We start from the raw sequence: 12,884 nt of genomic DNA, 5'->3' as shown, positions 1-12,884 counted from the left end.
TGTGTTTATTAAAAAAATTTCCGATTATGATTTTATTATTTTACTGCTATATGTTGATGATATGCTAATTGTTGGCCATGATATTGAAAAAATTAGAAAGCTTAAAAGAGAGCTAAGTAAGTCTTTTGCCATGAAAGACTTGGGATCGGTGAAACAAATACTTGGCATGAAGATTCTTCGTGATAGGAAGAAAAGGAAGATTTGGTTATCTCATGAGACTTATATTGAAAATGTTCTTGAAAGATTCAACATGAGTAAAGCCAAAGTAGTTTGTTCCCCACTTGCAGGTCATTTCAAGCTGAGTTCGAAACAATGTCCTGCAAGTGAGAAAGAAAAAGAAGAAATGTCCAATGTGTCTTACTCATCTGCAGTAGGTAGTTTGATGTATGCTATGGTTTGTACTAGGCCAGATATAGCTCATGCAGTTGGAGTTGTCAGCCGATTTCTCTCTGATCCTAGAAAGGAACATTGGGCAGCAGTGAAATGGATATTAAGATATCTAAGAGGTACTTCCAGGTTATGTTTATGTTTTGGTAGTGATGAACCTGTGTTAGAAGGTTACACAGATGCAGACATAGCAGGTGATACTGATTCTAAGAAGTCCACTTCGGGATTCTTGATGACATTTGCAGGAGGAGCAATCTCTTGGTAGTCTAAGTTATAGAAGTGTATTGCTCTATCAACCACAGAAGCAGAATACATAGCAATTACTGAAGCCTGCAAGGAAGCTTTATGGATGAAAAAGTTTCTACAGGAATTGGGCTTGAAACAGGAAGGATATACTGTTTACTGTGATAGTCAGAGCGTCATTCACCTCTCCAAGAATTCAACATACCATTCTAGATCCAAGCATATTGATGTGAGATATCACTGGATTCGTGATGTGCTTAAGATGAAAGAATTACAGTTGGAAAAAGTGCATACCAATGAGAATGGTTCAGACATGTTGACAAAGTCTTTGCCTAAGGAGAAGCTTGAAGCATGTAGACGAAGAGCGGGCTTGGTACAGCCCACCATATGAGCTGGAGGGGGAGAATTGTTGGGTCCAACCCATATGTGGGCTTGGACAATTGGGCATATTGAGCCCAAATCAACAAATGAAAGAAATTAAAAAGAGGAGAGAGAAAGTGAGAAAAAGAGATCAGATTGCAGCGTGCGGCGTGCAGAGAAAAGAGGAGAGAGAAATAGAGAGAGAAAGATTAGGTTTCTGAGTTTTCTGCTTGACGATCGGTGGCCAAACATTGTCAGTTTCGGTCCAAATTTTATGTGGAGAATCCTTACAGCAAATTCTACAATCCTAACAGTGTTGATATGTAGTTTACCCTCTCTAATGTACTTTCCTACGATATCCACTCTGTGAGACCTAGAATTCTCTTTTGAGGAGATCCATCCTACGTGATGAAGATATGCTATTGTTGAGCCAAGATCTAGGTTCTTGATGTTATTCTGATCCTCTAGTTATTCTAGAGAAGACCTATTGTAAACCTGTTATCATTATTATTGATAGTGGAAGTTTGAGGTGGACTACGGTCCGTGGTTTTTCCCATATTGGGTTTTCCACGTTAAAAGATTTGGTCTCACTGTGTGATTGATTTTTTGATCTATTATTTATGCTGTGCTGGTTGATATTTTCATTTGGATATCAAGTTGGTATTTTGATGAGGAACCCATTTTGATACACAAAGAGGGAAAAGAATATTCCGCTTTAACAGATTTTTCCCAACAGTTTATGATATATGATTGGTAACATATAGTAGATGTGACTAGGCTAGAGGTTCACATTGGAAGTGCAACTTATGAAAGGAGTTGTGACATCACAATGCGGAGCCACCAATGAACATAGTCTAGCAAATCATACATCAACTATGGTTTCTTATAATATTTGATCATATTGATTTCTTAATGGATATGTGAGTGAATGGATGAATATAAATAAATGGTCATGGATATTTATGTATCCCTATCGAGGGTCGTTATAGAGATTCCCTTCAAGGATTAATGGGTCATTAGACATGACGGTTAGATAGTTCCTCCATCTATTATTGAGAGGAACATGTCCCTACTTGGGCGGGTGAGAGATATCACTCCATCCGGTATTGAAAGTGCAATATGGATTATCTCCATCAATTATTGGAAGGAATCCATCTCGTGGAGTATGCCTCTCCATCTACTATTGGGAGAGTGCATCATCGGGTGTAATATATATCTTTGTTATCTAGTTATTATGTATATGTTACATGTGGTTGATACATGATTTTGTTTATTACGTAAAAAATTATCATCATTTTTCTAATGCATAAGTTTTATAATGAATTGATATATTATCATTTTCTATTAATTATTGACATTTGTATATGTTTTATGAATATTGAATATTAATTTTATGATGTTTCATATGGTTGCTAATATGTTTTATCTTATATTTATTTTTAGAATAATCTACTATTTTGTAATAAATCTGAAGCTTGGGCGGAAGAGACTTATGACCCTACCAAGAAGATATGGTCTCTTTTAGTTAATAAAATATTTATTATTGTAAAGACAATGATTTGAATTCAAATATGAAGAAAAAAAAGAAAAGGAGTATATTTTATAAATTATGAATAATAAAATGATGATTTATTATATTTTATAAATCTGGGATGTGATATATTGCAACATATCATTTTTTAGAATCACTATTTTTTATAACTTATAAAAATAATGAGGGATCTTTTTTATTCCTATGTTATAATATAATTCTTTTTGATATATTATATAATAATAATAAATGATAGATCTCCTTTTCCTTTGAAATATTCTCAAAACTATCAATTATGGTTGTTCTACAAAATTATTAGTGATGATATTAATATTATATGAAGTTCATAAATGTTATTGTATTGGTTACCCTCATTAATTCTTTCAGTGATTTGAGGAACAATCCCTTGAAAATGATAAAGGAATATCAACCTATATCTCCTCAGATTAAATTTTAAGATTTTTACTCTCACTTATTCATTATTTTTTAGGAATCATGTATTACCATATTCAACTATCTGATTAGGGTAATAAAATTTATATCCCTTTGAATTTTTTCTAAATCAATAATAAAATATTTAAAAATAGTCTTTGAATTTATTTTCTTTTTATGTGAATTGAAGACCCTTATGTTTGTGGGATAATCATAAATATATAAATATTTCAAGTTGAATTTCCTATAAATCTATAACTCAAAATAAGATGATGAAATTAACTTACTAGGATTCCTATTCAAGATATATATAATTGTCCGTAAAGTTTCTCCTCACATTAATTTAGGTGCCAAAGAATAACCAATCATGCTCCTAATAATATTTACAATAGTACAATGTCTTTTAGCAATTGTGTGCTACTGTACACATCTAGTAAAATATATTAAGCATAAATACCTGACCTTTTAGGAATCTAGTAAAAAAATAGAATTATGATCGGGTTCATCATAACTATCATAAAATTTATCACCCTTATTAGATCTGATAATTTTTAACTTGTTTATCTAATTATCTCTCGACTTTATTTATATACACATAAAGCTATCAATAGCCTAAGATCTTAAATAGTTATTTATCAATATGTAATCTATAAAGTTGATAAATATAGCTCTCTCCACTAAAATAAAGAACATGGAGTAACCCATAAGTATAAGTATATATAATCTCAATGAGTTTATAAAACTATGTTTTATTCCAATATTTGGTTACAGGATTATTGTAAACTCAAGATTCACGTTAATTCTATACAAACTATTATACATAATTTAAAAGTTAACTTTTATTAAATTATGATTAGTTTACTTCCACCAAAAGAGAAATAATATCTTAACAATTTCAGATAAAATCTTAAATTTCTAGAATTATAGAAACATAACATCTGATAAATCATCTCTAGGCATAGATAATAAGTACCAACTAATATCACTTTCCTTTTAAAATGATTCCCCTGTAACGATGATTAATTGATATGCTTTTAGTTTTCATATTAAAATAAATATCTATTATTGGCAAGATAAGTTGAAGTATTAGTATTAATTTACCAAGTATTAGAAAATGACTTCTATAATATTTGATTCAAAATATATGAAGATTATACTTACACTTTTTCCTTTTCGAACCGTCTTATAGTTTGTCGATCTTTTTTACCGTAAAAGTAACACTTTATTATGAAGACTTTTCTTTTATGATTTTATCTAGTATTTATAAACTCAAGTGATATACATTTCAACTTTCTTATATTGTTTCTTATTCAGTACAAAAAATATTATGAGTCATTCTTACTCTAAATTTAATTCTTTCTTTACACATATACTAGTTAGCTCATTTAATTTTCACTTGTTCTTAATTTTATTATATAAATTTCAAATGAGTCATACTAGAAAGAAATATAATTAAGAATAAATTGTATAAGAAGGAAGGTTACAAATTTGTAAGGCATATTAGGGGTATAATCTTAAATTTCTCAAATATTGTTGTATTAAATTTCAATCAATTATTTAATTAATAATAATATAATAATAACAATTATTATTATTATCAATCTTAATCAACATAAAAAAATTTATTATGATAATTATAATCATAAATTATGTTCTTATGTAAAAATAAATATTATTTTATAATTTCAACCATATGCATCTACATAACCAAATAAATATCGGAGAATAATATTTAAGATTTAATTATCACATGCAAAAATTTTATCAAATAAAATCATAATTTATAAAAGAAATTATATTTATAGATTTTTTTAATTTTTTAAAAATTATAATTTATATGCATGTGAATAATTTATAATTTATATGCATGTGATTAGTTTATAAAACTATAAAAGAAAATCATAATATATAATTTTTTAATTTCGCTTGGAACTTGAAATTAGATTATTTATCATATGTAATTGGGTAGGCGTAGAATTAGCCTCAAATTGGGCTCCTAATTTAGACCAACTATTTGTCCAATTAAGCCTATTAAAATTAAAGTTGATCGAAGACAAAAATTGATTAAATTTTAACTTTCTCTGAATTCAATCAAAACTTGATTGATCGAATCTAAATCCAATCAAGTAATAAAAAAATAATCTTGATCAAGTCCTATCAAAATATTTAATTAAAATAAATTAAATTAGTCAATTTTATAATTGAGGATGTAAGTCAGATATTTCTAATTTTTTTAGGGCAAAACTATATTTTTTCTTAGGATATATAGTAAAATTATATAATTTCTAAATAGTAAAACCATCAAAAAGGATGTAAATTTGAATTAAAAGGATTTATAAGTGTAAAACTATAATTTTAAAAGAAAAACTATAATTCTTTCTTCTTTTTTTGCGATTGTTGTGCGATGCATGCGATTGCCACGGTGCACGGTCGTTGCCTACGCACAACCTACAACCATCGCTTTAGGTAATGACTACCTTTACACTACTGACCAACAACCTATCCGATTATCGTGCGGTACTCTACAGTTATGCCCATGTGCGGCTATGCATATGAGTCGTTTGACAACTATGGTGAGAGTCGTCAGGGGCATAGTAGTCACTAGCCTTCGGTATCTAATTTATGTCGATTGCAGCTAGTAAATGCCATAAGCAATGGCATTACTGCAACTATCACATGCTGCAGTCATTGTAGGCAATGACAATGTTGCAGCTGCCATAGGTAGTGGCATTGCTATAATCGAATGCAACTAAGTTAGGCTGACCACTATAAGGTTACTATACATAGGCAGTCATGCATGTAGTCGCCATCGACTATCACACCTTATGGTGTTTCTACTACGTATAGTCGCTACCTGTGACTATTGGAGGTTACCATCCTTAACAATAATATCACCAACAATAAGCTATCGACGATGGTCCATCGATCAGAGACATATAGAACCTCGCATTACGTGCAAGCAAATAATAGGACGGATGAGATAAAAAAATAAATCGATAATACAAATAGATCGTTTAAGCATCGTAAATCAAAAATCGAAGAATACCTTTTCATAAACAAAAGGTGCTAATAAATATATGTAAATATAAAATAAATCTAAAATACTTTTATGGTCTAAAGTATTTAATTTCAAAACATAGCTCTAATATTAATTATAAGTATAAAAATCATAAGATGCTATTGTTTTGCAAAGAACTTTAATGTCAGAAACTAAATTAAATAATAATATATTAAATATATAATGCTATCTTTTGATGTTACTTAGAAAGCTTATCATTTATCCTCTTTTTCTATCCTTCATAAAATCACTATAAGTAATGGATTAACAACAAGAGGGAGATGAGAGAAAATTTATGATTAAGGGCAGACGAGAGAATATCTATAATCTTTGTCAAGTATCTACACAAAGGTCTTAGAGATTATCCCTATTTAAAGAGGAGAGCATAATTATCTCCTAAGAAATCTATTATAATTAAATATTTTTTATTAATCAATAATTATAATCTAATTATAATATATCTTAGATCACATAATATAATATATATTTCGTCCATTGTCCGCCATCCACCATCCACCATCCACCATCCACCGTCTGTCGATGCATGAGACTATTGTTTTCTTGTCCCATTCTCCTTTTACATAAACCTAGCAGTGGTGCCTCCTTCCTCCCTGGTGTCATGTGTCTGTCACCCTCCCCCACTGCAATTGATGAGCTGCCGACCTATTAGTCTTCTCACTGATGTCAAACTTTGAAAGGAGGAGATAGATTTGGTTAAAGTGTTCTGACCATTTTCTAGACCATCTAGATTTCAATAACTGGGTTCGAAGAGGCTTGACCTCTTTACAAACAAGAATAGAAAAATCTAGTGGAGATTCATGTTGCAAAGGAAGACATACCTTGCGGTGTTCATGTCCATAGGGGTAGCTTGTGTGTTAGAATAGATATACATGTCAAGGGAAATGATTGAAAAAAAATAGCATGTGGACATTAAGATTAGTATTAGTCGGGTACAAAGTTGGACACCTAATCAGCCTTAGACAGCAATCCTCAATAGGGTGCTTAATCATTATACAATGTTATTATCGACTATTCAGATTACTCTTCGTATTCAAATAACGTCAACAAAATGGTGAAATTACTGCTTTCTAAATATCAATTATAAATCTCAACTATAAAAGATTCCCCAAGTACATCCATTATATCTCTCGAGCAAATAATCTCTAAGCAAACGCTTTTATCTTTATATGTTCGAAATATCCAACTTTGAGTGTTGTAGGCATCACATCGGGCATACTATTATCAAAGTCTTGCAAGTCATACAGTCAACTCTCATTTGTTTCCGACACCAATCTTATAACGAACATGGTGGTTCTGCAACATTTCGACAAAACAATCAAATCTGAAATTAATAATGTATGTTTTTTCTACATAGTTTCAAAGTCAAATCATGTTCCACAAGGTGAAGATACTAGGATAGAAGTTATTGCTGGGAATAAATTGACTTTATATTTTTGGGAGGCAAGATTCTATTTAATTTTTAACCCCCTTTGATTACCAAAATTGAAAAATATCATGGAACTTATCATTGTATTGATTGCCAATATTTCATAATGTATTTGGTTAGGATGGCTCAATGTTTGGTTCGTTAAGGCTCACTAGAGACCATACTTCTTATGGGAGTTAAACGGGAGCTTAGTTCCTTAACTCAATCTTCAAAGAGCCGACACCGAATGTAGTCAAACTCGGTTAATTTAGACTTAACTTGCAAGCACACTCGAGGTAAGTTTGTGAATAAGCTCTCTCAAGGACATAAATAAAAGCTTAATGCAAAGAGGAAATGAGAAGTTATGCACCACCAAATGGTAAATTCTAAGTACCCATTTTATGGAGGTTTGATCAAATGCTACTTGGATTTAATTCGTGATAGATATGATATTAGTGACAACCACATGAAGGACTTTTGAATCTTAGGTTTAGTAGAGATAAGAATGAGACTTGACAGGTTGGCCACAGGTTGACCATATCCACAACTTTGTGTTCCTTGAAGAAACCCCAACCATAAAATACTTTGGAATCTGGAGACCATCTTGCGTTGAGATCACTCAAAGATGTGCACTGCAGACTAGATGTACTGCAGGGCCATTCTCAACAGGTGCACACTCCTACTTCACCTAAAACATATATCAGCAGAACCAGAAGACCGCCATAGAGAGGGGTAGATTATTGGGCAGACAAACAGGCATACTGAACCCGTGCATCATAAAAAAAATACTTCAGTTGAGGAGTTAATATATTCTAATGCCGTCACACGTCTAGAACAGATTGTGTGTGTGTGTTTTTGGCTGCATTGATCCATGTGATTGCATCTTGCAGCTGATTGGTGGGACATGACATGTTGGGTGATGAACAAAGTGCCGGGCATCCATTTCTATAAGAATTACAGAAACAGAAATGATCGCTGACCTGTTTGGAAGATGTCAGCAAAAGAATTACAGTGCAAGCCAAGAACCACCTTCACATCACATGGGATAGCAGCACCTTGCAACTCACGAAAGAGTGGGAGAGTAAAGAAAAGAAATACCGCTATTCTTGTCGTTTCCCATCTGACCAACCTAAAGATGCGGATGTTGTTGGCTTATATGCAGGGGAGCAAAAGATTGAAACCCCACACACATTTCCTTTCCTCTTCTTCAGTTGTTATGCTGATATGCGTTTCAATATATTCAAGCGGTTGAGAGAGATTGCAGCTGCACAAGAATCAATGAGGGGCTTGTTCAGTCGCCATGCAACCAAGCCTTCACTTTCACATGCAGTGGAAATGGCTGGAAGATGAGTTGATGCCGGATTTATGTGGTAATTCGAAAGACAGCGTGGCCACAGTAAAAAAACACATCCGAGATGAGATGATGCTGCGCTCTGAGAAGAAGTGAATGCTCACATTCGCTTTGGTAAGATGGCAGACAACAATGTGATGTAATTCTCGAGATCACCGAAGCAGATTAAGGGCAAATGTGTTTATAAGGATTGTGACACACCTATGGTGGGTAGATTCTCTGGGGAACGGAATCCAATCACAACTGCATCTGCTTCATCTGGTGTCATCTTTCTTGACAATGCAGACAGGGAGATTGAAGACTTGCAGGTGGTCGTTTCTCTTCAATGCACTGAAAAAGATGTTACGTGGCACGCGACAGAAAGTAGAGGGATGGAAATGGGACATATCATGCTTCTTTAAAGTACGTATCCTGCAAAGAGTATCATGACTATTATTACAGGGTAGTGAGTTCCATAATAGAATGCAAATGCTAGAGCATAGCACTGAAGTTTGTTAGTGTTCACGTAGATCATTCAGAGCATTGTTCATCTGCTTAAGAACCTGGTTTCAGAAAGGCATGACGATGCACCCTATGATCAGTATGACAATTTTAGTAGATTACCATATCAGCCATACTCCAACATTTTGTATCGCAATCCATATTCATATAAATATCTGATACAATAATTCCAATACTTCAAATATTTTTATTGTCTTCACAGTTAACTAAGATTTCTTGTTCAACAACTCAAAATGGATGACTAAAGCAAGAATTGGTCCATCAATCATAGATATCTTCTGAAATATTTTTCAAATTGAAAAGTTGTGTAGTGGAGTGTAGATGGAGATTTGAATGATCAGTGATTTACCATGTGATTTAGATGACGGAGGAGTCGAAGTATATGTGCAGCTACCAAATAGATATCTGTTAGTAGAGACATCACTATATCAATATAGGCAGGCATCATTGCTTGCAAAAAGAAATAAATAAATCAATAAAGATAAGGCAATATGGAGTGTGAGAGGAGTCTTAGGTACGGACAGACCAAAAAGAAGAACGGTGTTTAAATACATAAGGAAAAATTTCAGAATAAACTATGAAAGGCCATTGACTTCAATTAGATCACCAACTACAAAATGGTTTTGGAAAAACTAAAGTATCAATATTTGTCTTCGAAAAGATTTATGATTGCGTGAACAAATTTTGGCCAAATGCTAACCGTTATTTCTATATTTTCCATTATAACTAATCATTGTGCACCATTGTAATGCCAACAATTTGTCATAATAACAAAGATATGACAGACCTGTCATAATAACCTTATAACTGCATTTCATGTTTCTTTGTAGTTGTGCCATTTCTTATATCTTGCCTGAGAATTATGACTGAGATCTGATGGTATTAGTAACTTCAGAAACTAATATGATCACACACAAGAACTCAGAAAACACTCACGTGGGTTCTGTCATTAATTAGCTATTGTCTCACCACTAGTATACATATTAATCATCTTTCTTCTGGTTGTTGGTTATTGCATTGTATGCCAATTTGTCTGTGACCTGTATTAATGATTAGATATTGCTCGATCATTGACCTTCGCATCAAGGTGTCACCTAACAAGCAGACACATAACACTCGTGCATCTTGGATTTGTGCAAATCATCAAATTCAGAACTAGGACATTAACAAATATTGAAATCAACCAGCTTAAAGAAAGTGTTCAAGATCCAGATGACACCAATGTATAAAAATAAAGATAGTGAGGTGTACCATCACAAGCTTGACACAAGCATGTGGAACACAGTGGCATTTAAAAATTGAGATGTGAGTATGACCTGATCAGAGATGATGCTACAAAATCCAAATTGCAAGATTGGCATATCATATTGAGCTCGGCTGGTTAGATTCCACTTGCCTCCCATCTGCTTTATGAAATAGGGACTATAAGTAGGGGAAGTTCCAGGCTTGTTCACATCTTCCCATCGTTTTTGCTCTACTCTTCATTTGGCAATCCATTCCAAAGGCCTTCCAAAAACATACTGGTGGATATGGCTGGTTGTCCTGCAACACCTGATCAGTCTTACCATGTCAGATCCATCAGCATGCCATCTAGAGATCACCCTCTCAAGCTCGGAGTAGAGGAAGAGATGCAGAAGCTCAAGTCTATGGTGGCTCAATCCTGTTTATCAGCCCAAACTATATGCGAGGGATTGAGAGCGCTCGGAGGTTTGTACGAGTGCATCGAGGAGCTTCTCCACTTGCCTATGAGCAAATATTCCAACATACAAGAAAAAGAAAGTGTGGAAGTGGAGTTGGACGGATCTGTCAGGCTGCTGGACTTGCTTGGCATCATGAGAGACTGCATGATGACAACAAAGGACCAGATCAGAACGCTTGAAATAGCCCTCAGAAGACAAGGAGTAACAGTTGCAGAGAGCAAGATGTATACTCACATTCGTTTTGACAAGAAGGCAGAGAAGGGTATCAAGAGTATCTTCAAATTACTGAAGCAGATGGATGACAAGTATGTCTCATGTTGTACCAACGGCAAGGACTCATGGATGGTGACCGAGATTCTGAGGGAAGCAAGAACAATCACCATTTCCCTTCTCCAGTCCATCTTCAAATTCTTGTCCTTGCCGAGGCCGCAAGGCAAAGCTAGCAGATGGTCTCTTATCTCAAAGGCATTGCAAAAGAGGAAAGTGGCCTGTGAGGGCGAGCAAGAGGAAATTGAAGATAATGATGGGAAGATACAGAGGGCACAAAATCAGTTGCAGACATTACAAAACAGCATCGAAGATATTGAAACAGAATTAGAATGCTTATTTAGAAGACTAATAAAAAATAGAGTCTCTCTTCTTAACATCCTAAGCCTGTAATGATCTCAACAGCCTTTTTGCTCGCATGCCCTCATTAGCATCTGCATTTTAGAGGAACTGCTAATGACTGTATATTGTATCAATTTTGTAAAAGAGTTACAATGCACTCTATATTGTTTCCCATTTCCCGTAGTAGTGATTGACAATAATTTTTTTCCCTATTCTTTTCAGGGTAGCTTCTAAAAATATGTGTCTGATTCAAACCATTTTTAATAAGCATAAATGTAAGAATTTCAGAAAAACGCTTCTAATAACTTGCAAAAAATACTTCTACAACCTGAGCTCAAATTTGGATTCATCATGGCTCACCAGAGCTCATACTTTTTTTGGGTGTTAAACGTGATCTTTGTTACATAATTCAATTTTTAAAGAGCCATGTTGGAATATGACTAACCTCAATTCACTTAGACCTGTGAGCAGCCGCGATGTAAACTCATGAATAAGCTCTCTCAAGGACATAAATAAGCTTAATAAAAAGAGGACATGACACATTATGTTCTCTCAAATAGTAAATTCTAAGAAACATATTTGTGGAGGTTTGATCAAATGGTATTTAGATTTAAAATGTGACAAATATGATATTAGAGTAACAACCACATGCAGGACCTGCACATCATGGTGAATCTTAGGTTAGTAGAGCTAAGAATGAGACATACCAGGTTGGCCACAGCATGACCATATACACAACTTCTTTGTGTTTCTTGATGGAACCCCAACTATATAATACTTTGGAATCTTTCTGTTCTGCAGAACATCTTGCCATTGAGATCACTCCTGGATGTGCGTTGCTGACCATATGTACTCAAGGGCCATTATCAACATGTGCACACTCTTACTTCACCTAAAACATATATGTGCAGATCCAGCAAACCACCATAGAGAGTGGTAGATTGTTGGGCAGACAAGCAGCCATACTGCACCTGTGCATCATAAACAAATACTTTAGTTGAGGAGTTAATATATTCTAATGCCGTAACATATGTCTTGATCAGATTCTTTGTGTGTTTCTGACAGCGTTGAACCATGTAATACTTGTTAGTCTCTGCTCTTGCACCTTGCTTGTAATTGATCGGACATGACATGTTGGGTGATAAACAAAGTGCCAGGAATCCATTTCTTCAAGAATTACAGAAACAGAAATGATCACTAACCTATTTGGAAGATGTCAGTAAAAGAATTACATTGCAAGCCAAGAACCACCTTGACATCACGTGGGATAGCAGCACCTAGCAACT

The 12,884-nt window shown here is 33.9% G+C and overlaps 1 protein-coding gene across 1 annotated transcript; it reads left to right on the top strand.

Annotated features, from left to right (window-relative positions):
• The first annotated feature begins 10,666 nt into the window (after positions 1-10,666).
• LOC135643698 (uncharacterized) lies at positions 10,667-11,787 on the top strand. The gene has a single exon (XM_065161008.1). It carries the CDS (start codon positions 10,819-10,821, stop codon positions 11,647-11,649), a length of 831 nt encoding a protein of 276 aa, XP_065017080.1. The 5' UTR covers positions 10,667-10,818; the 3' UTR covers positions 11,650-11,787.
• The last annotated feature ends 1,097 nt before the right edge of the window (positions 11,788-12,884 follow it).

This window comes from Musa acuminata, chromosome BXJ3-7 (assembly GCF_036884655.1).
Source record: "Musa acuminata AAA Group cultivar baxijiao chromosome BXJ3-7, Cavendish_Baxijiao_AAA, whole genome shotgun sequence".
NCBI lineage: Eukaryota > Viridiplantae > Streptophyta > Magnoliopsida > Zingiberales > Musaceae > Musa > Musa acuminata.
The sequence above is the reverse complement of the archived record's forward strand: the minus strand, read 5'-3'. Positions and strand labels throughout refer to the sequence as shown.

What these genes read in the sequence shown, in the direction of transcription:
- LOC135643698 (XM_065161008.1), top strand. Translation starts at nt 10,819, where the DNA reads ATGGCTGGTTGTCCTGCAACACCTGATCAGTCTTACCATGTCAGATCC.